The sequence below is a fragment of the Penicillium hordei genome (assembly GCF_028827395.1).
Source record: "Penicillium hordei strain IBT 12815 chromosome Unknown utg000006l_segment0_segment0, whole genome shotgun sequence".
Lineage (NCBI taxonomy): Eukaryota > Fungi > Ascomycota > Eurotiomycetes > Eurotiales > Aspergillaceae > Penicillium > Penicillium hordei.
This window is the reverse complement of record NW_026623147.1, coordinates 1,731,686-1,758,257: the sequence shown is the minus strand read 5'-3', so window position 1 is coordinate 1,758,257 and position 26,572 is coordinate 1,731,686. Positions and strand designations below refer to the sequence as shown.

Below are 26,572 nucleotides of genomic sequence, written 5' to 3'. Positions count from 1 at the left end.
TGATAAATCAATAGTTCCAATTGGTGTCATGTAATATATCTCTACTCTAGACTCAGAACTATCGCTTCAATAGTTATATTCTGCAAACTTTTGTATTGCAATTTCTAAAAAACAATCTAAAATGATTTTTTTATCCAAGTAAACCCTTTCCAGCCTTGGCCCCCAAATTGCCCTTATCAACATAATTCTCCTTCAGCCATTTCATGGCAGTGGTATCCACCTCACGCTGCTGGCTATACACGACCTCAATATTGTACACAGTATCCAGGCCAACAGTATCCATCATCAGACAAGGACCCTTGGTGGCCATGAACCAACTCTTGAACATCTCATCAATGGTATGAGCATCACTAACACCCTCAGCGAGAACAAGCAGAATCTCCCGCTTAAGCGACGCCCAGATGCGATTGAAAACCAGCCCGGTAGAATCAACCAGAGCATGTACAGGCTTGAACCCAGCCTGGGCGGCCTTCTCCATTAAAAACGGAAAGATACCAGGATCCGTGTGGCCACACGACATGACCTCGAAGTACGTCTGCTCCGGCGGCATGTAGTAGTGACCGTTGCAGATGCGGTAATTCTTCTCCGTGTTGACGATCATTTGGCTGGTCCGAAGGGACGATGAGTTGCTGGCGATTATGCAGTCCGGCGGGGCGATCTTGTCCAGCTCCGTTAAGAGCTCGATCTTCATATCCAGCTTTTCGGGGATGGCTTCGATGACCATCCATGCGTTCTCAGAGGCTTCTTGTAGCGAGGTCGTTGTTTTCAGCTCGGCGGGTTCCGTGCCTTGCTTGCTGGCTTGCTCAGCTTCGTGTTCCTGAACGTAGGTCACGGCGTCGCCGTAGTCAAGCACTTTCTCGCACAGGATTACCGGGAAGCCAGAGGCTATCCACATCATGGCGATTCGTCGGCCCATCACGCCGCCACCGATTACGGCGATTGGGCGTGTGCTTGTGTCAGGCTTGGTCCATGGGGTTGATGGCATTTTGCTTTGGAAAGTGGAGGTTTTGCAGGTGGAAGATGGCCCTGTGAGATATGGTCTGGAGTGATAGTCATTGTGGCCACTTTGATTGAGGGGGAGAGGTCATGGGCGTATGATGCTATGATGATTGAATGTCGGATCTTTTCCCGTGATGATCGAACTCTGAGGGCAAATGTGGCTAAGCGCCCTCGATACTACAAGCTCGTACCTCTATCTCACAATTAGTTCTACAATATTTTTGTCACTGTAATGATATCTGCATAGGGTTTAGTAGGATCGTATTCTCGGCAGGTAAAAAGGTTATCCACGGCACTCTAGGCGTCCCTTTAGGAGGCTTCTCGAGCAAACGGGCAGAGGTGCAATATTATTGGTCAAATACCTCTACTAAGATGAGAGATTGGTGTATAAGGCAATCATGGAAAAGTTGAGGAGGTCAGAAAGGTAAGGAGTGAGTGAAAAGGAAAGAGATGTGTGAGGAATACTTCCTGGAGGTATATTATGTGGCTGTTGACCTTATTGAACGTACTCTCCTAAATTTGCCAACGAATTTCCTCTACATTCTAAGGTTCCCATGTCCAATCCAAGGCCACAATTGATTCCAAATGAGCGGTTGCGGTATATTCCGGGGTTAAACAAGAATATCCCGGTAGCACAACGGCAATTCAACCGCTAGACTTGATCATATGTGAGGACCCCAAGCCGCCATCTCTTGGGTTCTGTTCCCCAATCTTTGAGCTAACACACTTGAATTAAAATTGACTTTGTACTTCAAAGACCCTCCCCTTCCCAAAACACAATACCTCTCACCATCTATCAGCCCTGGCCTGGCTCTTTCTGCAAACCCAAGCTCTACCGAGAAACAGCACTCTGAAAAACTTCATGATGCCCGCCTTCGTTCCCGTCCCTTCGGGCCCAAACTACAAGCTCTGTACCCAGGGCTGCTGGCCTACTACTCTCCTCTGCTCGTCTCCTGCTGTAGTATGTATATATGACTGCCCCATTTGACAATCATTCCCCATCACGGAGACTAATTGCCACCCTCACCAACCAACCGCAGAGCCCTCCAGATGCGAGTATATGTGGCCCCATCGAATTTAACGGCCCTCTACTCAAGTGGTACATACGTAGGGAGTTTGGTACTATTAGTCCCGGGTGCACTACACCTGCTGCCCAACCAGGTTGCTGGATTTGTTGCTTCGATATCATTCCTGTTTTCTAGGGCAAATATTAGCTTATCTCAAAGCATATGGCAGAATTAAAACACAGTGGTTTATGAGGATCAATTGAAAGATCCATAATGGCTTGGTAGTCTCGTTCCTTGGGTAGGATAGCTAGACGGACTTTGGATTGCTATATTTTGCCTCATATGTATATACATCCATGGATGGAATGATCTGACTCTAAAGCTTGGAAGTGGTGGACCGAGATAATGGCCTCTCCAAGACCTCAACACCGTATTATGGGTACATAATGTATGATACAACACAACCTGGAGCCCCGGAGAAGGCTTTTCAGAATACACACATGTGCATTGAGCGGACTGGTGCTACAGTATGGTAATTACAAGGTATTTTAGCATCCATGGGATCTGCTGCCAGTAATCAGTAACCAGAAAATAGCACCCATGTCTCCATTGTACTCACATGTGCTCACATGTACTTCGTACAATATTCTTGGTATATAACGCTCAAGATTTTCTTTCAAAGTCAAATCACGCCAAGCCAATCAACTGTCACCATCAAATGTGTTATCGGGACACATTCTTTGAGACTCTTCGTATTGAGTTTCGTGTGGCTGCTCTATTTCGATCGATTGGGCCCATCCCAATGTGGTATACCCCTCATGCCAAGGGATTGTCTCCCCAGTTTTCGGACTTACCCCGGGTCACACTAAACCTTTTTCAAGGGATAAGTATAAATACTCGCAGAATGATGTCCACGCTGATTGACTCTCTTCTTCTTTCATCTCTCTTTGCCTGTCATGGTTAATTCAAAAGACACCTCGGAGAAGACCTCCCTACACCAATTTGAGGATACAACTGTTCAAGGTTCCCCATACAGCGCTGATCTCAAGCAAGATGGGCTAGTCGCAGATGCGGAAGCATCCAGCCTCGGCCCACCGACCTTCGAGGGAGTTGATGAGAAGGCTGTCCTCCGGAAGATGGACCTCCGTCTTATTCCCATGCTGAGCATGCTATATCTGTTGGCCTTCTTGGACCGTGGGAATATCGGTAATGCAAAGATAGAAGGACTTGTTGATGATCTTCATATGACGGGGCCGCAATACAATTGGACTTGTATGATGAACCCCTTCGGTTGCTTGTTTTCAACAAAAGAATGGCCAATTGACATCTGTTTGTGGCTAGTGACCGTCTTCTTCTTTACCTACTGCGTCTTTGAACTGCCGAGCAATCTGCTTCTAAAGAAGCTAAGACCCTCGAGATGGCTTCCTTTAATCATGGTCGCTTGGGGAATTGTTATGGTGAGCACGCGCATTCTTTGAGGTTCAACTCGAACACCCCTTTAATAGAGACGTTGCAAACAGACCCTGATGGGAGTTGTCAACGATTACGGTGGATTGCTCGCCACCCGATTGTTTTTGGGTGTCGCAGGCAAGTTAATGTCTTCCCCCTCCTGACCTGCATCTCATTCAAGTCAAGACTGATGATTGTATGAAAAAAACATAGAAGCCGGTTTGTATCCAGGTGTGGCATACTACATTACACTCTGGTACCCACGCAATCGAGCACAATTCAGACAAGCTCTCTTCTTCAGCGCTGCCAGTGTTGCGGGTGCATTCTCTGGGCTTCTTGCATACGCCATCGCTGTAGGTTTTCTACTCGCTGATATCAGTGGGAAATTTACTAATGCATCTCCAAATTCATAGAAAATGGACGGTGTGGGCGGATATGCTGGCTGGAGGTGGATCTTCATTCTTGAGGGTCTCCTTACGGTTCTTGTGGCACTTATAGCCCCATTTGCCATCCACGACTCCCCGGAAACTGCTACCTTTTTGACTGAAGAAGAGCGTCGATTTGTGATCCACAGTTTGCGGATTCAAAACTCAGCAGATGCGCGCGAAATTGATCAAACGAATGATAAATTTGAAATGCGCTATGTCATTGATGCTTTCGCAGATTGGCAGATTTGGTTGGGTTTATTCAGTAAGTTCTGTTCGCTTTGGAGTATTCAATGCATCATTGACTAATCCGTACAAAGTGTACTGGGGTATCACTTGTCCGCTATACGGCATTTCTCTTTTCCTTCCTTCGATCATCAAGGATCTAGGATATAAGTCTTCGACTGCACAGCTCCTTACTGTAAGCTCTTTGTGCTACTTCGTTGTTGAAGCGGAGATTAACATCATCATATTAGGTACCAATTTATATTACCGCAGCAATTGTAGCTGTTATTGCAGCATGGGTATCAGACAGACGCAAGCAGCGATCCCCATTCATTCTCTTCTTTATGGGCATGATCGGAATCGGCTTCATTATCTGTCTCGCATCTACTGGCCGGGGAGTCCCAGGCGTTATGTACTTTGGTATTTTCGTCGCGGTCGTCGGTAAGTACATTCCAGTTACAAACTTCCGCGTCCTTATATATACCCGACTAACACAAATACCAAAAGGAATCTATCCGGCGTTCCCCGGAAATGTCACATGGCTCAGTGTCAATATGGCAGGCGACTACAAGCGAGCCGCTGGCATGGCAATTTATATTGGACTAGGAAACCTGGCAGGAGGTAAGGATATCACATCAATTGGGAGTTTGAGATTCAAACTAATGCTCTTTTCTCGACAGCTATGTCCTCAAACTTCTACCGAGCTCAAGATGCACCGAATTACATCCTTGGACACTCCCTTGAACTTGCCTTTGTTGTCGTGGGCATGATAGCGACTGTCGTTCTGCGCATGGCGTACCAGCGTATTAACCGAAAGCGGGATGCCATGGACCCTTCAGAGTATCCTGAGAATCCCGATTCGCTGGGCGACCGCTCTCCATTATTCAGGTACATGCTTTAAGTTACATACGAGAGTTGATGATTGGATGGTAGGGATTGAACGTTCACCTGGACCCGGGGACCTCGGGAATAAGTTGGGACTACGCTACGTGCTTCTTTGGGTGCTCCCCTGATATAGACATCTCTATCTCAAACTTTTATACACATAAATAAATAAGATGTAGAATGCACGATATCTCACCCAAAATTGAAAAGATCAGCAGGACTCTGACCTGATGTAAAAAGCCGAGAGATAAAGATCTTATCAGATCTAACATTTTGACATTTGAAGAGCGAATGTTAGCTCGATGATTACAGACAACACAGTGGCATGGCCCTCAATAATAGCCAAGTGAGAACATTAGATTTGATCCAACAAAAAAGTACGTGATAGCGATTCCGATTCCCGGTACTGCTAGACAGGGAGCGAAACAGGAATGAAATCCGAACTACGTTATATACTCAGACTTTGTTTAGGAAGGTCAACTGTTCCCTACTTCTATAGTAAAGAATGCGAATTGCTGCCGAGGATGTTGCTCTTCATCTGTAGTATAAAGAGTGCCTGGATCCCATCACAGAACATTCTATCCAGGGGATAACAGTAGTTTAGTTTTGATCTTACCATCTAGGGAATTCGTGAAAACCTATCTCCAATCTAAGATCCTCGTCAGTGTCCTCGCTATGTTTATGTCTGTGAAGCTACTAAGACTTCCGCTCTCATATTGTTCGGCTTTCATAGAGAACAGGCGTGCTCTCCCTCCCTTTTCAAAATATACACAAGCTGACTTGCAAAACGTCACAACCAAACACCTAAGTCAAGATATTGCGTGTTGAGTTCATCACTTATATAAGGCTCATAGCTTAGTTGATTGTTTTAGCAGGTTCTTTTCATTCCAAAAATAGACCATGAATCTGTTAAGTATCGGAATAAGTGGCTTAACTATATATATTGAGGCCTTGACCATTGGCGTCTGCCTGGTGATTAGGTGAACTTTGACTTGGCTTGGAAAACGATCTGATGATCCTATCAAAATCAACTTTGGAACCTTTGGAACACAGCGCAAGTAAATCGTCATATCCCTAGACCTTTCATTCACAAAGCTTCCAAGGTTGCTCACATCGTTGTTACCCGTTTTGTTTGTTTCACCCTTTGACCGCCCTGGATAACCCGCCGCGTGTACACTTTGCCGCTCTGACACCTCTGATCATCCGCGAATCCCCCATCTTTGATCTTCAGCCCTTGTTTACACCCAAATTCTCTTTTGCTAGCCCACTATGTCGCTGGGCGAGGAGCTCCGATCGCGAAATTTCAGTGAGTACCTGGATTCTGCGACGCCAAATCTCAATCTGCTAACCTTGCTGGCCCTTTCTAGGCATCTATGGACAATGGTTAGTCTATCTTGTTACCTTCTAACTTCCTGTGTTCTTTGCGCGCTTGAATACTGTCGCGGGAGAGCACTGAGCACTTTGCTTAGATGGTTGAATAGCGTGTGCTACCTCGTGTGGTGGCCTTTCAATCACTCTCCCGAAAATTAGTTCCGCATATGAAGGGATCGGTCTAACGAAACATACAGGACGGGTGTGCTATGTATTATACTTTGCCTTGCGCTAGGTATTGCGAACATCTTTTCGTTCAATGTGCTTCTGATTATCATAAGTGTCATCAGCATGTGAGTCGCATTCATTCCCTACCAATTCATTGCGAAGCCTAACCTGTTTCAGTGCCTCGGCATTCGTAATCCTTTTTATTGAAGTACCCTTCCTCCTCCGAATTTGTCCCACATCCCCGAAATTTGATGCCTTCATCCGCCGCTTTACAACCAACTGGATGCGCGCCCTCATTTACGCCGTCCTTGGCGGTATCCAACTTATCAGTCTTGCCGAACATGCTTGTAGCTTGATTGCTGGTGCTGTCTTCCTCTTCATTACGGCTATATTTTATTCGCTCGCAGCCCTGAAGAAGCAAGACTTTGTTGGTAGCAAGACACTAGGTGGTCAGGGAGTTGCGCAGATGATTGTCTGATGGCATAACGTTCATGCCGAGCCGTTCCTGCCTCTTTTTCTTCTATCCCAACTGGACCCATTTGATTAATATTGGTGATTGGAGGGCTGTGCGACATGATGAGATGCTCAATACAGATGGTGCAAAGAGAAAAATGCCATTTGGGCAGCATGCATTGGGATGCGCTATGAAATAGTTTTGTTTTTTTATTGTCCTGTACTTGTATGTGTCGGTTTGGTTCAGGGTGATCCTACTGGGCATGTCTGTTTTCACAGTCGATGAGCGTTTCTACGGCAGATATATCCGTAGGTTCCTTTGTTTTGTGGACTGTGTCCGCCAGAATAGGTGTTTTGATTACTACCTTAACACGTGTATTCGTTGACCAAGCTTAATTTACTCAGAATATCAGACTACACTCCGTTTAGCTATGCGCTATATATCTGGAGAAGCAGAAGCCTTAAGATCCTCCTGGAGTTTAGAAGCATAAGCATGTGGACGATCCCTCATTTCTGCAGGTATCGAGACCGATACGTGGGTACCCAAGGTAACAATTCCCAGGCCCATTAGGTAGTATCTTACCATGTGGGCGATACTCAGCCCAAGTCTAACATATATATGGTTGGAAGTACATCTACACCAGTTTGGCCCTGAACGAGTTCCACCAATAGGACTAGGTGGGAATAGATGTAGATTACGATATATTTACTAAAACTAGCCTTGAATGTCAGTCATAGGCCGACCCGAGACCACGTAAGTTGTATATCGTATGTATATGCACTCTATGCGTCGTAGATTTGGTAATTCGGATGCTGACAACCTCGGAACTTGTCCAACTGGGCTAGGCAGACGTATGTAATTCGTCCAGCTTGCCCTGCACGGGACAAGCCGCCATTCTAGCTTGAATTATAGATATAGACAGCTGAGCCCAGGAACGTGGCGCAAATGATGATATAGACCTTGGAATATTTCATGTTACCCCGCAAATTCTTTTCAGCCCTGGTGATCAATATATGGCGGGTATTCTCGCTGTTTCGGTTGAGAGTGGATCTCAACGTTGAAAAGATAAGTGTATCCTAATTAGTTGAAGGGAAGACAAGATTGAAAGAAAGAGATACCCAGAGACTGATTTTTTGCAGGGTAGCATACACATATGTATCAAGAATGTCCTGTGATATTAGAGTGAAGTGTACAATGTTAAGAGGTAGAGTTGTATAGATAGCGATGATGCAATGCGGAGAACCCATGACACTTCACCGCCTCGGTCTGTCCAACCAATCCAACCGCAGGGAAATCGTCTTATCAAAAGTAAAAGCCCTACGGAGTAGAGGTCAAAGAACACTCCGATTGTAACTTGCAAGTTCTAGACTTCTTTGTGTAATACACTGACTTCGGGAGGAGCTCCATATTTTTAGATATCTTGTACAATATACCTTTGATACTTAGTGATGATCTGGCCAACTGTACAACGTACTGTAATGTTATAGAAACGAGGCATTATTTCTTGACTAATATGAGCGATTTGCAGGAATAAAAGAAGGAAAATGCCTCAAGATTCAGATCGAAAATCAAGGCTCTATGCTGATCTCATAGGCGGGGCGTTGAATGCAACGGATCGTTGTAGTTGGCTCTGCTACCTGGCCTGTAATGATACAGTATTAGTACGTTACGCCCATTATCTGTTGCGGTCAGAGCACGTCAGGTGTGGCAGAAAGAGCATACATCATCTCTCTTCCCCAAAACTCAGTTTCGGAATTGCTTCAATTATCTGCTTTGCAGTTCTTGACTGTTTTGATTGCACGCTTTGACTGTCGTTCCAATTGGATTGAAACTGGTTCTCACCATATCCGGGTAAGCAAATCATTCTGTATGCTCTTATCAGTTGCAAGGGCCCGTCTGCTCCTGAAAGTCTTGCATCAATTTGATGCATATCCATAGCACTTGCGCCAATCCCTGCAAGTCGATGGGGGCCGTGTATCCATTGGTTTTTTTTAGCCCGCATAGGGCCAAGCATCTTCGTGGGGTGTCCGGTTGGGCTGCTGCTGACCTGTTAACAGCTCCCAGAACTTCATCATGTCAACCCAAGCTGCTCCGGCCATCCCTCCTCGACCGGCTCGATCTCCCAAACCACCGCTGTCATCTTCATCATTAGAAATGCCCAAGATACCGCCGCGCCCGGGCAACCGCCGCAATGATCGTTCTGTTTCGCCCTTGCGTGATAGCTATGCACCTTCGCCGTTCAATGAATGGACCGGTCCTAGCATGAGCCGTACCGTTTCGAATGATCTGCCTCCACGTCCCCCAAGCGTCACAATACCGTCTCTCGGCGAGGAGGGTATTGAATATGCGGATCTCGACCCAGGAAACGTGGGGGATAACCACCACCAGACACCTGCGGAGACTCGCAATGTTAGCAGTGATCTTAAGATCCATGCACCGAGACCTTCGTTGCCGATATCAAGTGCTGAAGCAAAAGTCCAGGCTGTCACCCGCACTGATTCCCGACAGGCTGCTGCGGCAGGACTAGGCCGAGGCGTTTCGCCTGCTCGCGAGGAACCAGAACGTTCAAGTCGTTCACTACATTCCCGAACGAGTGGCTCACGCGCCGAATCCTCAACTGTATCCAATGAGCGCCGACACTCTGCTCATACCAAAGAAGAGCAGGGGTTCCGCGTCCCCATGTATCCCCATGCCGGTGAGGTTCAGGCACCATCCCCCAGCCCGTACCTTGAACAAGGCTCGCAGCGGTCGAGCCGTAACCACAACCGCACTCGTAGTGCTCGGGACTCTTCCCTCCCCCCTGGTAGTTACGGTTTGCACGGACATGGTATTCAGCATCCCGATAAGTTTGAGAAGGCTTGGTATGAAAAGCATCCCGATGAATTCGTGAAGGAAGAAGGACAATATGGCCCTGGTGTCGGTACTCCGCGTCCTGATTGGGCAATGAGTAGCGATGATCTGAACAAGATTGTTCGAAGCTCAGCCCAGACCGGTTCTGGTCTTGGTGAGGATTTTGAAGCAATTGTGTTGTCGGCTGAAAGCTAATTGTATCCAGGTACTTCCCCAAACGTTGTGGGAACCCCTGAAGAGGAAGTCGGGTATATCGCGTCCGACGAGTACATACATCAAATTGCTTCCCCCCCTCCTGACGCTCGATTCGAAAGCCAGCCGAGTGTTGAGTCGCCACTTCGACAGATGAGTTTCCCTTCAGAAGCCATGGAGAAGCAAAACACCGCAAGCCCGTTGCGTCAACGCAGATCCAGTTCGCATGGACATCGTGATGGTGGCGTAATCCATGTGGATGATCCGATGCATCCTTTGCACCACCCGGACGGGTTTGCCCCAACCCCCGCGCTAGAAGAGGATGAGCCGACATATGAGAATGCCGTGGAGGAGGAAGAGCCAATTTTAGCTGCCGATGAAGTGGGCCCTGAGTCGGCGTACTTACATCCTGCCGTCTCGCCGACATTTGATCGTCGGGCAAGCTACGAGGATGATGGCCGCAGTCGAACCCCCAGTGTCACGCACAGTCGTTCCAACAGTCGATCAGCAAGCGCCCAAGGCCAATTCCCGGTGCTGACCCGTTATGACTCGCGTGAGGATACGCATACACCTCTTGAAGACGTGGACGAGTATGAGCCGTTGTTCCCCGAAGAGGATTCTAAGAATGAGAAAGCCGTGTCAGCTGCGGATCGTTTCAAGAAACGGCCCGACTCACTCAAGCATAGATTTCCTAGCCAGGATATCTGGGAGGATACTCCGGACAGTCTGCAGCTTCAGGCCACTGTCACCACTCCAGATCTGCCTAAGCGAGACTCTTCCGAAATTTTCGAGACACCCGAGCAAGAGGCCACACGCAGGATGCAGAACACCAAAGTCGACCCTCATCAAGTGGCCGCTCACATCCTAGAAGGTGAGAGCGCCAAGGACAAGGTCCCCGCGCGACCAGACACCTTGAAACAGCGTTTCCCCAGTAGAGATATTTGGGAAGATGCTCCCGATAGTCACCAGCTGGTGACCAGAATTGAGCCTGCAAAAGAAGAATTGAAAAGTCCGGAAGTGCCTTCCAAGCCTGGAATTCCCCCGCGCCCGCAAAGACAGCCTCAGTCTATCTCACCGACCGAGAAGCGCCAGCCACCAACAATCCCAGAGAGGCCCAAGCCCCAGGTCCCTACCCGTCCCGCTAAATCCGGCCCCCAGGCCACAGCAGGCACTACTGAAGCCCCGAGAGAAGCTCCTGCAGTCAAGGCCAAACCCGCAATCCCTGTTCGTCCGGGTGGAAGCAAGATCGCAGCCATGAAGGCGGGCTTCCTCACCGATCTCAATTCACGCCTGCAGCTTGGCCCACAACAGCCCAAGCCTCAGGAAAAGGAGCCCGAGGCGCCGGTTGAGAAGCAGCCTCTGAGCGATGCTCGCAAGGGAAGAGCCCGCGGCCCAGCACGACGCAAGCCAGCCGTCGAGAAAACCACTTCCAGACTCCCCACTATTCCAGAGATTAAGATCACGGAAGCTTTGAATATTTGGCAAGTCGGCCAGGATGGGAACCTGGTTGTTGGGACAGACAACGACGAGGGGAAGCCTTCCGCTGCAGTGAAAGAACCATGTGTGCCCATCGAACACCCAATGGCCCCTCCACTCGCCAAGAACACCGCCGGCGAATCTGTAGACCCAACACCTGAATCTCCCGTTGCGGAGGACGTGACATCGCCCGGAGCCACAACATCGGATGTGCAGCCTGTTCAGACTCCAGCAGAGCTCAAGGAACCGACTGAATCGTCTCTGTTTGCAGCCAAATCAGCAGATAATGAGGAGGAGAGAAACAACGTATACGTGACAAAGTCCTCTGAACCTGCGTCTGAACCTGCAGCTGTTGCCGCGGCGATGGCTGAATCCTTCTCGACTCCAGTTAAAGTGGATGATGCCCTGGAAGATATGACTGCCTCAGCTGACGGCAAGAAGGAGACTGATGGTATCATTCACCCTAAACAGTAGTTGGGTGTGTGGATTGATTACCCCTCGCTTTCCTATGATGTCGCTTATGTTCCACTCCTGCTCACCAGATCGCCAGATCACACCATAGGTATTCCTTTCTGCGTTTTTAATAACTGATTTGTTACTTGGTTCAAATTCCGACATCTTCTTTACCTTTCTATGTAGACAACTGTAGTATTCCGTAGTTAAACAAATTGATATATCATCAACATCCCAGACCTGCTACATACATGCCTTGTCCTGAAGGGGACAATACAACATATAACAGATACATATGTGTATTAAGACTGCAACATGCCTTCGGAGTCCAATTCGGCGCCCAGCAAGGTAGAACTCCCGAGGTCCCCTGTTGCAAATTAGACCAATCAAACACCACTAGCACGGCCTCAAAACTCTAGACAACTACAAAGACACAGAGCGAGCAGAGGGCTATCATACCATTGGAAAGGATAGAGATAAGAGGACCAGGAACAATGATTGAACTGTTCTTATACTACCCAGTTGTTTTCCTATCTATACATGGGCCGAGATCAAATAAAGCCTGATCTCTCAGACATAAGTGCATAAGGGGCAAACACTCCACGCTAATATATCCTACCTCAGGTGAGATAGAATGTGAAACAAATGCGGAAGCAATTTTATATCTAAACATTGTAGATGTCCGACGAGCATTCACCATCTCCGGGTTGAGGTTGAGCTCGATGGCCAATGTGACGTGATTGTCCCACGTGACCGCCTTTGACAGCCGCGGCTCACAGCCGAACTTAAAGAGACTCCAACCTCCACTTAGCGGAATGGAGCTCCTCTCTTCTTGTGCTCTGGGGGAAAATTCGAGACATTTTTTTGCTTCATCAGCTTCCATATAGTTCATCTCTCTATTCAGAAGATGCTGAACCCCATTCTTCGTCTCTTATCGAGCTCGATTTAGATCATTATCGCACTATCTCTCGACATTTCTCATCGGCCCTGACTTGCATACCCTTGTCTCCACTACGATGGCGTCCGTCCCGGGATATTCTGCAGCAGGCAGAACCAGATCGCTAGATGACACTACATCTGCCCATTCTGATGAAAACACTATCTCTCAAGAGAACGTCTCCCCTCAGGACGAGTCGATGGAGGACACTGAAACCGTTTTCTTGAATAAGAGTGTATCAACCCCAAGCCACGGATCGGATATTTCCAGCAAATCACTCAGTCCATCATCAAAACCCTCCCATATCTCGGATGAAGACGAGCCGCGCAAATGCTGGATTTGCTATACAGATGAAACGGAGGACTCGCCACTGAATCTGGAATGGCGGTCGCCTTGCCCTTGTGCCTTAACAGCCCACGAGGCATGTCTGCTTGACTGGCTTGCCGACATGGAAAATCCCCGGTCGCGCAAAAGCAACGGTGGTGGCGTAACAATGATGTGCCCTCAGTGCAAGACGGAAATCGTGGTCACTCGCCCGCGAAGCTATGTGGTCGATATACTTCGACTAGTTGAGCGCGTAGCAGGCCGATTAGTTCTTCCCGGCATGATGTTCACAGTGGCCGGCACTGTATGGGCCGGGTGCTGCGCGCATGGAGTTTATTCAATGTACCTTGTTTTCGGAACCGAGGAGGCCAAACAGATCATGGAGGAGACAATGGAGGGCCCATGGAATCCCGGGATGAATATCGGGTTGCCGCTCATCCCGCTCGTCTTAATATTCTCACGCACTCGGTATGCCGAAGGCCTGCTTCCCGCCATTCCGGTTCTTTTCTTCGCTGCGCATAACCCGGGACAAGAACCCGACTTCGACTTGTGGCCACCCACACCGGCTATGACGTTTGCCGCGCTGCCATACGTCAAAAGCTTTTACGGAGCGCTTTACGAACGATTATTCGGCGGCCTGGAACGGAAATGGATTGCCGAAGTACAACCCCGCGCTGCGGAAGAAATCTTGGATGATGCGCAACAGCAAGATCAGGCGGAGGGTCTCAACCGGTTCGGTGATAATGGGAACGGACAGATATTGATGGAGATCGATCTTGAGCTGCAAATGGGCGATGGAAACGAGCCGGATCTTGAGGCCCTTCCAGTCGGGCAGGACGAAGATGCCGATGGCGGCCCTAACGGAGTACAAGATGCTGGGCAAAACAACAACCCACTAGGACTTGGGCGGCGACAGAACGAGATCATTGCTGATACCAGCAATCTCGCTGATGTCGTACTCGGAGCACTCGTATTCCCAGCAGTCTCAGCGTCGATGGGTGGCCTGTTGAAGTACCTTCTGCCTAAGTCATGGACATCCTCAGTCATGGACCGTGGTCGCTTGGGGCTACTTCAGACCCGCTGGGGTCGCAGTGTTGTTGGCGGGTGCATGTTTGTTCTATTGAAGGATGCGCTGGTCCTGTATTGCCGGTGGAAGTTAGCTCAAACACACCGTCGCCGCAAGGTCTTGAACTACGATCGAGCTAAGAAACACCATGCCACAAAGCGGTCCACTGGATAGCTTTGAACAGATCATTTCTTCTCTCAATCGATCCCACTTTCCTCTTCTCATCTTCGGCGCATTGACTGCATTCTATGGCGTTTATGGCATTCCCTTTGACGGCTTTGGCGGGATATTTTACACATGATGCCTTTGATGATTCTTGATACTGATGAATACCTCTATATTGCTCTATTCGACAAAAATATCAAGTCATGATCTCTGCACAAAAGTCGTGTATCAATTTCTATATGTACCTATCATCAAACCTCAACACTGTCTTAATTGACAAGTCATCAGATGTAGGCATTTCTGTCGTGAATATATCGGATTCCCCCAAATTCTACCATTTTGTAATTAAATTAATTAAAAGGACATGAAGTATAAATTGCTTCGCAACTAGGTAATGCATGCAGCGGTAATGTTAATATCATCAAGCGCGCGGCTAAACAGGCGGACAAGATTCTGCCGTCAAGGAATTATTCCCCGTGGACCTCAATTACATCGAGCCCTCCCAACTCCTACCATCCAACAGACCACCATCACAATGAAGTCCTTATCGCCAGCGCTCGCGTCTCTCGCGAATGTCTTCAAGATTCCCATGTCAATGGCGCCGGTCCGCCCCTCAATTTCCCGGACGTGCCACGAGACCCTGAACCGCCAAACACAACAGCTCGGCCCAGTCACAGCAGCCCTTCAATCAGCGCCATTCTCGACAACAAGCGCAATGGCCGCGAGAAAGGGCAACGGTCCTGTAGTTGACAAGCGCATTAGTATGTGCCATACCCCTACGCCGAACTCTCATGCTCTCACGCTTGGCCCGAGTCCCGAGTCCCAAGCTCGAGCCCCCCCCCAGCCAAACCAAACATGTCTTATGTCCAAGGCCAAAGAAAGAAAAGAACAAAAAACTAACAATCGCTTTCTAACTGTTTAGCTCTGATCCGCTACTTCCTCCACCACCCTCTCACCCCCCGTCCCCTCCGCTTCTCCCGCAACCGTTACCTCCGCCACTGGACCATCCACCGCGCTTGGCAATTGTTCAAGGCCCAGCAGCGCCGCAAGCACGAACTCGAGATGATGCGCCAGTACCAGAGCATGCAGGATGCGTGTGAGGAGCTACGCACTGGTGCGGGCGATGGAGGAAAGCTGTTCCGCGTCTCGATGAACAAGAAGGGTATCTTCACTGATATGTTCCCTATCGAGTATGCTCGCATGCAGACTGAGTCTCCTCCTTCTGATGGATGGAACCATGATTGGAAGAAGCCTGGTCAGAAATAGAGAACTTGATGGAGAGATTGTCTGGTTGGATTTGATGTTGGGTTGAAGATTCATTGGACTGGAGGGCCCACAATATGTATCATTTTGGCGCTATGTAACATATGCATTTCTCTTTTTTTTTATATTGATATACTAGTTTGCATTTCAAGCTCCATAACACTTTATTTGACTTGCACATATGCGTTTCCTGTGCGATACTCTGTATGGATATGGAGTATAGGATATGTCTACAGCGTATGAGGTACCGAAAGGAGATAGTTGATTATATAGTACCCTAAGGGGATGGTGATCACAATGTATGAGAAATGAGCGCTGAAAACAAAGGCACCAGAATTACTACATGAAAAGAAGAGAACACAATGAGTGAGATCGCAATGTACTTCGGGGAATTGAGTGATAAGAAGGAGGGGAATCCGGAGTTGCACGTGCATAAGCATCAGCCACGAAGACGCAATTGATCAAAAAAGAAAGACGTAAGAAAATACCTGCAAGGGAAAAGACACGGCTGAAAATAACCGGAAAGCAGACATCGTACCCAGATCAATCGACCCGGGTTAGCACAAGATCCTCCCAAACACCAGTGATGCATGATACAACGGAGCGTCGATTGATATCTTCATGGTTGACACCAAGTATCAATCAACTTCCCAAGTCAACAGAAAAACCGCGCGCTGGCAGAGAAAGAGTCGGCATTTTGCACATCCCAAATTGCATCATCAGATAACCACGCAGCAAGACGATTTGCGTTTGTCAAACGTGAGCAATGCAGCACGGGTAGCTGCCTCGAATACATCGTCAACACCCTCGCCCGTCAGGGACGAGCATTCAAGATATTTGCGGGCTCCAATCGACGTTGCGATATCACTGCCCTCTTTTGTCGTCACGAACTTGAGTGACTTCTTGCGCATTTCTTCGATTGCCAATGGGTCTTCACGAAGGTCTTTCTTCAATCCAACCAAAAGGATCGGCACACCGGGGCATCGCTCGTTTGCTTCGTCGATCCACTATACCCGCAGATCAGTACCACTGCCGATTCACTGCCTATTTTGGAATTTATCTGAAACGAACCTTGTGTTTCACGTTCTCCAACGAATCTGGAGTATCCATTGAGAACCCAATCAGGAGGACATGGGCCTTCGAATAGGCTAATGGTCGCAAGCGCTCATAGTCTTCTTGTCCTGCTGTATCCCACAGAGCCAATTGGACTGAACGGCCATCGACACGACAATCCGTCACGTAGTTTTCAAATACCGTTGGTACCTAACGGGGGGAGATGTCAGAGATGTGATTGGACGAGGTGTATCGAGGTCGAGAGCACTAACATAATGCTGTGATATAATAACATGTTAGCCACTTGACTCTGCTTCTAGGGGCCTCTTGTAGGGGTTTAAGGACTAAACTCACAGTTGGGAAGTACCCGAGGGTAAAGACGCTGAGCAAACTAGTTTTTCCACATGCACCATCACCAATGATCACAAGCTTCCTATCAAGCGCTTCAGGTTAGTACATGCGAACACCACTTTGCCTTCAATCCCACCGGCAATGGTATCGGAGGTGCTAGGCTGCCACTTCCAGTCCTGCATAATCTTCTTGCCATACCGGATGGGGGATGTAAGACACCACATCCAAAAATGGGCTGCACATACCTTCGCATCACATTATCATCCTGCTGTTGCGACATTATGAAGGTTGCAAAACCCTTTCGTGATACACAAGGGTAATGGGAGAGCGGAGGTTATTGTGGATCAGCGAGATGACGCGGAGTTCCGAGTCAGATTTCAGCTGATTACGAGAATTGGCGGACACGGATAGTAAGGAAAGACCAGCCCTGGGCAGATAGCGGCCCAAAAGGATTATAGGGAGAACTTGAAGATGAATGGGTGGCCTGAAGATGCACCCAAACAGTGATGTGACGAGTTGTTGTGGGAGGGGGGGGTGGTGGAAAGGTCGCGCTGCGGCTGAGGCTAATGATTGGGGGGGTTTTGACGTAGACACGGGAATCCCTAGGTAACCTCAAAATTATAGGGGGTTTAAAGAGAGAGGAGAAAGGGTAGAAATTGAGTGAGCGGAAGTTTGGGGGAAAATAGAAAAAGAGGCTGAAGCTGAAGAGTAAGATAAGATGAAGAGGAAGACGTTTACAATTACTCCAAGCGGAGACCTCATTTATTAAGGCTTACGCCGAGTACGAATAGTACTAAATATTAATAGAGACATGGATATCTTTTGCAGTTTCATCATCCTATGGGGACCCTTTTTTTTCCACTCTCTCTTGTTTTATCACCTTAGGAGATATTTTTAATTAGCGCTCTCCGTGTCTCACCAGGTCGGTGGATCAGAGCGCTCATAGTTGTTTCCCCTTGCCCATTTACCCATTCACCGCCTGATGTAGAGGGAGATATTGCTGGCAGATCAAAGGCGGGTATGTCAATGATCATGTGACTCAAAGCAATATAGTGATCAGCATGAACAGTAAGATATAGTTTGTTTAGTTTTGTAACCAAGGAAGGGAAACTTGACTGAAGAGTTGAAATATTTGATATATAAACTTTACTACAGTGGACAGTTTGAAATATCTTCCTACCATCAAGACACTACCTCTAAAGCTTACAATTTGAGATTGGAGCCTGAGGATTAAGGCATTAGCTCGCTTGCAGCGGCTATCCCGTTGCGGCGGCACGACAACCAGCCAGAAGGCTGGAAAGCCCATCACTCCATCCATTCATTGGCGTTCGATCTCTCGTACCTTCTGCGCTCACTCAGCCTTGATATCTTCCAAGGTTGTTGCTCCTGATTCTAACTCATTGTTTGTTTTTCTCCGCTGGTTTGCCAGTGCTCCAGGAGCTAATCCGAAGCGCAGACACGTCGTGACCCGCCGAGATCATTGTCTTTCAACCCCCCTCCTCCCGTGTCCTTATCCTATCTCACCCCTCACGTTTGCCACTACGGAAGTGTCTTCTAAGCAAATAACAAAGAACGCGATTGACTCTTTGTGCGTGAATACGCCAAGGGGAATAATTCCGGTAAGTTAACACCAGATCGTGGAGTCATCGGAGCTTTGTTGGTAGTGCTCTTTGGCACTTCCGTTCTCCGCTTTTCCTCCTCATTCTACCACCCACCTTCTCTGACATTGCACTTCTAACTCAAAGCTTGCTCTGGCGGTATTAGTATGCTGCTGAGGCAGTCCCTACAGCTTATTTCACCTCCACCATGGCGACCCATATGTCAGCAACTCCGCTTCCAGCAACCAACGGCGATACCCATGCGCGGGGTCCCCAAGGCACCACATCGACCGGATCGACAGCGACATCTGCGCCTTCTGTGAATCGCAAGAAGCAGAAACGCCGACAGAAACAAGCTGCTCGCTTAGCCGCGGAACATCCCGACGCTTACGCCTCCGGAGATGCGGACTTGCTAGCAACAGATGAACAGCGCTCCTACGATGAAGACCACGAATATGACCTCGATAATCACCACCACACAGCAAGTGGTGATCATTACGGATATGCGTCACCAGAACATCCCCGCGGACCACTAACGATGAACGGACCCGATGATCACCACACTGCCTTAGGCGAGACCTCAAAGAGGAAGAAAAATAGGAAAGCTCGATCTGACTCCCAGAATCATGCTGATCGCAGCTCCACTCCGCTTTCAACCCCGTCCGCCACCTTCTCCCACCCTCCTCGGCCTCCTCAATCCTTGCCATACATCAGTCGATTCACTGGAAAACCTATGAAAAATAGCAGCATCTGGAACCAGTCAACTCTAGAAGAACGCGAGAATATCAGGACCTTCTGGTTTGAGCTCGGCGAAGAAGAGCGACGCCAACTTGTTAAAGTGGAAAAGGATGCTGTTCTGAAGAAAATGAAAGAACAGCAAAAGCACTCCTGCAGTTGTACAGTTTGTGGACGGAAACGAACCGCGATTGAAGAAGAGCTAGAAGTCCTCTACGACGCATACTACGAGGAGCTGGAACAGTACGCGAATAACAATCAAGGCGCATTCGACGAAGGAGCTCCCATCATTCCTCCTCCTCGACTCTATCAACCACCCCTTCGATCCCCCGGGCAGCATACTAGGACACACGGCCAGTTTCATCCGTCGCGGAGCCGGGTCCAGGAGCTACCCGAAGACAACGATGAGGATTTAGAAGAGGATTACGACGAAGAAGAGGAAGAGGATGATGAAGAGGAAGACGAGGATGAGGAGGAAGAGGATGACGAAGAGCTGTACAGCGACGAGGACCTTGAAGATGATGAAGCTCGAGCAGCCCGGGCTGATTTCTTTGCATTTGGTAACAGTTTAACTGTGAAAGGTATGCAACAAGATCACTTTACCAACACCATAGAGGTTTGACGTCTAACTTTGAATACTGATCATTTTCTACCAGATGGAATTCTTACAGTTGCAGACGATCTCCTGAAAAATGATGGCAAACATTTCATCGATATGATGGAGCAATTGGCTGAACGGAGAATGCAAAGAGAGGAAGATACACAGTACGGAATAGCTGCTGCACATCAGTCCTTCCATGGACATAATCATGGTCCTTTAGATGATGAGGACTACGATGACGAAGAGGACGATGAGGACTATGATAGTCAAGAAGAGGAAGAGTTCGACGAGGACGAAATGGTACGCGTCTACGATTTCATACTGTTCAGACCCATTTACTAATATTATTAATAGGATGCCATGACGGAGGAACAACGCATGCAGGAAGGCCGACGGATGTTCCAGATTTTTGCTGCCCGAATGTTTGAACAACGAGTCATGACGGCATATCGAGAGAAGGTCGCCGAACAACGTCAAAAACAGCTAATTGACGAGCTCCTCCAAGAGGAGACGTTAAACGAGCAGCGCAATGCCAAAAAGGCCCGGGAAGCGCAAAAGAAGAAAGATAAGAAGCGATTGCAAAGACAAGCAAAAGAAGAGGAGAAAGCCCGCCGGGACGCCGAGAAGGCGGCTGAAGAGGCAGCTGCAAAGGCTGTGCAAGAGAAGAAACTCGAAGAACAGCGATTGAAGCGCGAAGAGCAACGGAAAAAACGTGATGCCGAACGAAAGGCGCAAGAGGAAGAGCGTGCTCGCAAAGAAGCTGAGAAGCAGCGACGACTCAAAGAAGAGCGGGAACGTCAAGCTGAAGCTGAGCGTAAGCAACGAGAACACAAAGAGGAAAAGAAGAAGCGAGAGGATGCCAAACGCAAAGAGAAAGAAGAGCGTGAGGCCTTTGAAAAAAGAACCAGAGAGGAGCGTGAGCGCAAAACGCGTGAAGATCAGGCGAGGAAGGACCGAGATGCAGCACGAGAGCAGGAAATCCGAGATCGTAGTGGAAAACGAGAGCAAGTCAGAACCTCGCCACCACACACTCTACCAGGCGTCATCCCATACAATCTCCAGTCTCAGGCACCTCCTGGTTTCCTACAGTCTCCGCATTATCCTATGGCAACACCTATTGTTCCCAAGGTCTCGACTCCGGGACGGCCTCGTCAACAATCTCACCATGGCTCTTCTACATCCTCCCCCCACTCTCAACCTAACAGCGCCGATTCCTCTCACCACCCTTCCATCTCCCCACGTTCCATGGGTCATCAGCAGTCAGGCGCGCCTTTCGGTGCCAGACAAGGTTACCAACAGCCTCCTTTGCACCATCCTCAGCCTTCCGCTCCTCTGTCACCGTTAGGACGCACAAATCCTTCAGCATTCTCTAGCCTCGGTGGTCTACCGTTCAACCCGCCGGGCATACCAGGAATGGGTCCTCGATCGACTCACCCTCCAGAATCGATGTATTCGTCGAATGCTGGGATGATGAACCCTTTGCGATCATTCAACGGGTCTGGTGGAATTCCCGTGCCGCCTGGGATGAACGGTGTACGCCCCATGCCGCCGAGCCGAGCGTTCCCTGATCCTGGACACAGCCTTCCCTTCGCTGGCAATCATGGAGTGTCTGGGGCATTCCCTCTACAGCAAGCCGGTCTATCAAAAGCGCATTCCAGGCAGCCCTCTCTTTCATTTGACCGGTCCCCGTTAGAGTCTGGGACCCAGCCATTCCCCATCACACGGCCAAGCCCTATCAAACGCCCATCTAGCTCCGCACAGGACCGGCAGAACAATGGCAATGCTTCAGTGCAGCGAGAAGTGGATGGCTTGAGTGCTCATCTAGGTAGCAGTGCGCTTCTTGATGACACCGATGCTACATATCCATCAAACCTGTCTCAATCATTGCCTGGTGCGCCCGCACCCGGGGCATTCCCGGGGCCAACCCGAGCGAGCTTCCAAGGATCGTCCTTGTTCTCGGATTCTCTAGGATCCCCACACAGTAACTTCGCGGTTGGTTCTCCAATGGGAAACCCCACATGGAATGCGACGCCCTTTGGGGGCTCCCCCTTCCCTGCCACATGGGGACCCACCCCCACCGGAACTGGCTGGCCTCCCAATAATGCCTTCGCAGCGGGTGGTCATCATCGGCCCCACACTTCTCGACCCGTTACCATTCGCCTGTTGGTCATCCAAGCATGCAAGCAGCTGAACTCGATGACCAGCCCGCAGAAGGGTGCTGGAAGCTTCCACGATGTGAACCTTGTTCTCGGTCAGGTGGAGCAACTACGCAACTCGGGCGAGCCATCGATCTCTTTAGATGAAATGCTTGATATCTGCGACACAGAAGGCAGTCCACAGAATGGTGGCGGATCGTTCTCTATCAAGGAAGGCCCAGGTGGGCAGTCTGTCCGATTCGAGCCCGACCCCAACAGCGCGGTCTCTGGTCATCGGGGTAGCATTGTGCCTGGCGATATCGGCAGTCCGATCCCTAGTAACAGCCACCCAGCCCCATTCAGTGGATTCGGTGGGCCCTCCGTGCTGCGACAGTATTCTTCGCCTCCGACTGGCTTATTCGGCGGGACTTCTCTATCCTGATCATGATTTGATGCCAACCCGGCCTTGGGATATATCTTCTTCTCGGCCCCCTTTCTGCACTGTTGCTGGAACGACTTTGAAACGCCTTCTCATCCATTTCTTTTTATTTTCCCTTTTTTTCCCTCCTCTTTTATTGAAGCGTCATGGATTAACGTCATACTCACACATCTGCCGACATCTTTCTACTCGAAAGAGTTACTGCTATCGATATGGGTTCTTTATTTGCTTGGTATTTTTCCAATATGGTTGGATGCTTTACTTTTTGAAGTATGGCATCCGGATTTGTTTTCATGTACCGTATGAGTCTCTGGCCTTTCTACATTATGCAGCGATATCCGTGGAGTTAGGGTTAGTCTCCCACTCCGTCATCGTCTTGATCAATTGCATGATCGAAGGTTTCTTCGGCTTTGTTTTGTTGGTTTCCGCGTAGAACTTAAGAATAGAATTTAGGAACGTAGAGATGTATATCTATTCATCACATGCTATGCAGATAGGGTTTATATATATACTCCAGAAGAATTCACTATGGCTCCCTTTATGGATATGATCATATTTTCGATGATTAACCAACACATCGGTGCTGCCCAGGTGCTTGTTTGTTCTACAAAAAGGAAAAACAGAGGTTGTCCATGGCCAACACAAACCACGTTAAAAGGGTGTGGTGTTATCTGGAGACAATGATACACCTGTATATACTAGGAATGAAAGAAAACTGGGGAGTAGCAAGAGAGAAAAAGAGGCGGGCTTCCAGGAACAAGAGAAAGAAAGAGACCAAGGAAATAGTAGAGCACAAAAAAAAAAGTCCTGCTAGGAGGATCAAAGCAGAAATCCCACAGGACACATGACATACAGTGCTTCTTGAAGGTCTCATCTGGCAATTACTTCGGTGGATCTGTCACAATGCCTTCGTATTCGCGAGAGCGAATATACTCCAGCGTGCGTTGGAAGTGGCGCTTCGGGCCGTCGAGATTAGCATTTGCCTCGTCTTCATTCGTCTGCAGGTTGGAGTGGATGAGTTCGATGAGACCGTTCAAGTACTTAGTAGTGACGGTCTCGTTCTGCTGGTCGAAATAGTAGACATAACGGTTCAGGATTTCCACAAAGAGCTCGACGGAGACAGCGGTATCCATGCAGGCGTCAGCCACTCGGAGGGCACGCTGGAGGCACTCGAGGACCCGTTTGCCGTCGCGGTAGAGCTGAAAAGTTGACGTCAGTTAAGAGATACTAAGACATTGAATTGGAGATAAAACCTACATCTTTGGGATCATCTTCTTCGCGTTGAGGGTTCTCAACTACCCACCAGAGGTGGCTTGCGAGATACACCGCGCGGCATTGATCGGGCTTCTTGAGGAGTTTGCTTCCGTGCAGCGCAGCTTTGGTAATGAGAGTATCGTAGTTCTCCTTAGAGAACCCACGACTCCCGTGTAGGGCGCCTGAAATAATGCAGACGGCCTGGAACTGGGCGCGTGAGTCACTGATCGCATCTTCATAGATGGTGAATGCCTGCGCGAAGAATTCGTAGCTGACTTCCTCGAATCCGGTTTGATCGGCAACCTCGCCACACATGACAAACAGTCGCAGTGCGAGATCGGCGCAACCAGGATTTACGCGCTGATACAAATTGTTGATGCTCTGGTGCATGAATCGGTATAGAGCCGAAGACTGTGATTGCCAATTGTCGTCGTAATGCTCGCGCGACTTCAGTTTGCGGGCCAATCGGATCGAGGCCGTTATGATTGCAGGGGTAGTATAGCGGATTCGTTCATTACCATCGGCCAATGCCTTGCGCGTTGCTTGGAGAAGCTGTCATGCACTGTTAGTTGTAGGGATACAGCATCTGGGAATTGATCATACCTTTAGCTGGGTGTCATTGTCCGGTGCCTGAATCAAGTGCACGAGTCTCGCAAGCCACCCTTGCTCTTCTACCGTCTCATCGGTTTCTCCTCCCCGCCGTTGGGACTGTGACCCAGGGTATCCAACAGACTGCTGCATGCCTTCCTTGATCAATACTCTTGCTGCCTGGAGCACACGATCGAGGTTTTCCGTTGTGGACACCAAGATCTTGTTCTTCAAAAGACTGCGAATGACCTCGCCCGCAACAGCCCTCCTTGTGGGGTATGACTGTGAGCTCAGTAAGGGCAGGTAATGTGGCAACGCCAAGGCTGTGAAGATCGAGATGTAAGATTTGAGAGGAGCATTGAGAAGGTGGAGGATGTGTTGTTGGGTTGGCGCCGAATGCAAATCGGCATGATCAGTGTATTCTGCAGTCTTTTGCGTCGCAAAGTCCAGGACCTGGTCGACGTACTCTAACCGATCTGGATAGGTATTCAATGCCAGATTGACAAGTGATACCAATAAGGCCATGGTATCTTGAATCGGCAATACACGCGTTCTGATCAAATTGACCACTTGATCGTAGAAGATATCGTACAGCTTGATTTCTGCTGGGATACCAGACTTAGCGTCGTCCCCATTCTCAACCTGCTTTTCTTCTGTTGGCGGTTCAGCAGGCTCGGGGATTTCTTTGGGTGTTTCTGCTTCGCCGTTCTCGGCACCATTTTCATTGGAAGTATCATCGGTGCTAGCGTCCTTTGGCTCTTCAGCTTTGGTTTCTTTGGCAAGCTCGAGCTTTTGCAATAGCTTGGTGACAGCTTCTTCCTCGCTTTGTTTCCGTGCTTGTGGCTCTACCGTTGAGTCTGCTTCCCTGGCCGCATAAGAAGACAAACGGTCCATAAGACCAATGACGATTTTCTTCATATCCACGTGTGGGTTAAGTCTGGCAATGGCAGATAATAGAAGGTCCAGGGTGTGCAAGTGGAATTCATCTGGGAAGACCTTTGTGATGACTGTTGACCATATTAGCAGATGGGCCAAGCAAGAATATTTTCCGAGTAAAACAGAAAAAAGAGAGCCATACCTTCCAAGAGATATTCTTGCGCCAGGACATCTCGACATTGTACAACCTGTTCAAGAAGCGCTTGCAAGATACCCGATTTGTACCCTTCAAGGTCAACCAGTTGGCTGAGTCGAACGATGTTGCTACCGACGAGTAACTCCAGTTCGCGTCGTTCTTGTATGCGCCTATCCCGCTCTCGTGAGGGGCCCTGGTGCTGAAGCCGAACCCAGAGCTTGTTCATTTCCACGAAATTCGTCAAAACAAAGTTGATCGAATCCTGCATATTACCCTCTGGGCCATCACCGGTTCCGGAGGGCAAATAATCCCGTGCTTGGCCGGAGAGGTAGTATCGCAAGAACAGGCCACGGATCGGGTGTTGCACGCCGCGGCTCATCTCCATCATATCCTTCATGATTTCCTTGACCGGCGCATCTTCGACAGACATGTAGACCGTACCCACGGTAATCATCAAGTATAAGCGGGGGACGATATTGCCGGCATACTGAACGAGCTCGTATAGGTCGGCGAGGTGGTTGACGGGGTGATTCTCCTTTAGGTAGACGGAAAGGTGTCGCAGCGCATCAAAGACGGCCATATACAATTCGTAATACTGCTTCGGTCCGAGACTAGGGGTTCGTAGTTCGGAGACAAGAGTCGATCTGTGGAGGTAATTTCAAGCTGTTAGCATACGAACGCATTGCGCACGTTCCGAGGTCGCTGCCTGGGGAGTTTCATGGGGGGAGCTCACCCGCATTTCAGTGCATCCATGAGCTTTCCAGGAGTCTCTAGGCATTTGCGCATCAGATTCGACTGCTGCCTCACCACCCCCAATGCCTCCTCGAGGAGGCGGTTCTGGTCCTCGGTGACGGGTGGTGGGCTAGCCATCATGGAATGGGTGAGGGGCGGAAGCTAAGGGGAGAGCAGGGTGAACACATGCAATGCAAAGACAATGAGCTAGCGAGAAAATTTGCGAATCAATTCATGTGACAAGAATCAAGGTGGGAATAATGGGGGAGGGGGGAAGAGCGGAAGGAAGTTGAGTGGAGGATAAG

At 49.0% G+C, this 26,572-nt stretch overlaps 9 protein-coding genes across 9 annotated transcripts; 6 read left to right on the top strand and 3 right to left on the bottom strand.

The window, feature by feature from the left end:
* Nucleotides 1-130: 130 nt before the first annotated feature.
* N7537_011355 (3-hydroxyacyl-CoA dehydrogenase family protein) lies at nt 131-985 on the bottom strand (the record flags this gene model as incomplete). The annotated part of the gene is made up of 1 exon (XM_056902409.1): nt 131-985. The coding sequence occupies one exon, from the start codon at nt 983-985 to the stop codon at nt 131-133; it is 855 nt and encodes a 284-aa protein (XP_056747696.1).
* A 1,977-nt stretch (nt 986-2,962) lies between these two features.
* N7537_011354 (allantoate permease family MFS transporter) lies at nt 2,963-5,006 on the top strand (the record flags this gene model as incomplete). The annotated part of the gene is made up of 9 exons (XM_056902408.1): nt 2,963-3,278; nt 3,348-3,463; nt 3,527-3,593; nt 3,669-3,808; nt 3,869-4,145; nt 4,201-4,301; nt 4,357-4,546; nt 4,613-4,726; nt 4,786-5,006. The coding sequence occupies 9 exons, from the start codon at nt 2,963-2,965 to the stop codon at nt 5,004-5,006; spliced, it is 1,542 nt and encodes a 513-aa protein (XP_056747695.1).
* A 1,253-nt stretch (nt 5,007-6,259) lies between these two features.
* N7537_011353 (Tvp18 family protein) lies at nt 6,260-7,007 on the top strand (the record flags this gene model as incomplete). Its single annotated transcript, XM_056902407.1, has 4 exons — nt 6,260-6,296; nt 6,358-6,373; nt 6,559-6,654; nt 6,707-7,007. The coding sequence occupies 4 exons, from the start codon at nt 6,260-6,262 to the stop codon at nt 7,005-7,007; spliced, it is 450 nt and encodes a 149-aa protein (XP_056747694.1).
* Nucleotides 7,008-9,056: 2,049 nt separating this feature from the next.
* Nucleotides 9,057-11,975, top strand: N7537_011352 (Aim21 family protein; the record flags this gene model as incomplete). The annotated part of the gene is made up of 2 exons (XM_056902406.1): nt 9,057-9,987; nt 10,039-11,975. The coding sequence occupies 2 exons, from the start codon at nt 9,057-9,059 to the stop codon at nt 11,973-11,975; spliced, it is 2,868 nt and encodes a 955-aa protein (XP_056747693.1).
* Nucleotides 11,976-12,970: 995 nt separating this feature from the next.
* N7537_011351 (RING finger domain protein) lies at nt 12,971-14,455 on the top strand (the record flags this gene model as incomplete). Its single annotated transcript, XM_056902405.1, has 1 exon — nt 12,971-14,455. One exon carries the CDS (start codon nt 12,971-12,973, stop codon nt 14,453-14,455), a length of 1,485 nt encoding a protein of 494 aa, XP_056747692.1.
* Nucleotides 14,456-14,981: 526 nt separating this feature from the next.
* N7537_011350 (mitochondrial 54S ribosomal protein mL40) lies at nt 14,982-15,712 on the top strand (the record flags this gene model as incomplete). The annotated part of the gene is made up of 2 exons (XM_056902404.1): nt 14,982-15,207; nt 15,369-15,712. 2 exons carry the CDS (start codon nt 14,982-14,984, stop codon nt 15,710-15,712), a joined length of 570 nt encoding a protein of 189 aa, XP_056747691.1.
* A 716-nt stretch (nt 15,713-16,428) lies between these two features.
* Nucleotides 16,429-17,393, bottom strand: rho2 (uncharacterized protein; the record flags this gene model as incomplete). The annotated part of the gene is made up of 5 exons (XM_056902403.1): nt 16,429-16,716; nt 16,781-16,972; nt 17,035-17,040; nt 17,117-17,195; nt 17,359-17,393. 5 exons carry the CDS (start codon nt 17,391-17,393, stop codon nt 16,429-16,431), a joined length of 600 nt encoding a protein of 199 aa, XP_056747690.1.
* Nucleotides 17,394-18,399: 1,006 nt separating this feature from the next.
* Nucleotides 18,400-22,624, top strand: N7537_011348 (uncharacterized protein; the record flags this gene model as incomplete). Its single annotated transcript, XM_056902402.1, has 4 exons — nt 18,400-18,732; nt 18,878-20,027; nt 20,103-20,347; nt 20,402-22,624. Coding segments are annotated over 4 exons (3,951 nt in total), but the record flags the coding sequence as incomplete, so codon positions are not given.
* An 801-nt stretch (nt 22,625-23,425) lies between these two features.
* N7537_011347 (vacuolar protein sorting-associated protein 35) lies at nt 23,426-26,496 on the bottom strand. The gene is made up of 5 exons (XM_056902401.1): nt 26,269-26,496; nt 25,542-26,179; nt 24,479-25,470; nt 23,879-24,427; nt 23,426-23,820 (listed from the first exon to the last, which is right to left on the bottom strand). Exons 1-5 carry the CDS (start codon nt 26,406-26,408, stop codon nt 23,503-23,505), a joined length of 2,637 nt encoding a protein of 878 aa, XP_056747688.1. The 5' UTR covers nt 26,409-26,496; the 3' UTR covers nt 23,426-23,502.
* Nucleotides 26,497-26,572: the final 76 nt, after the last annotated feature.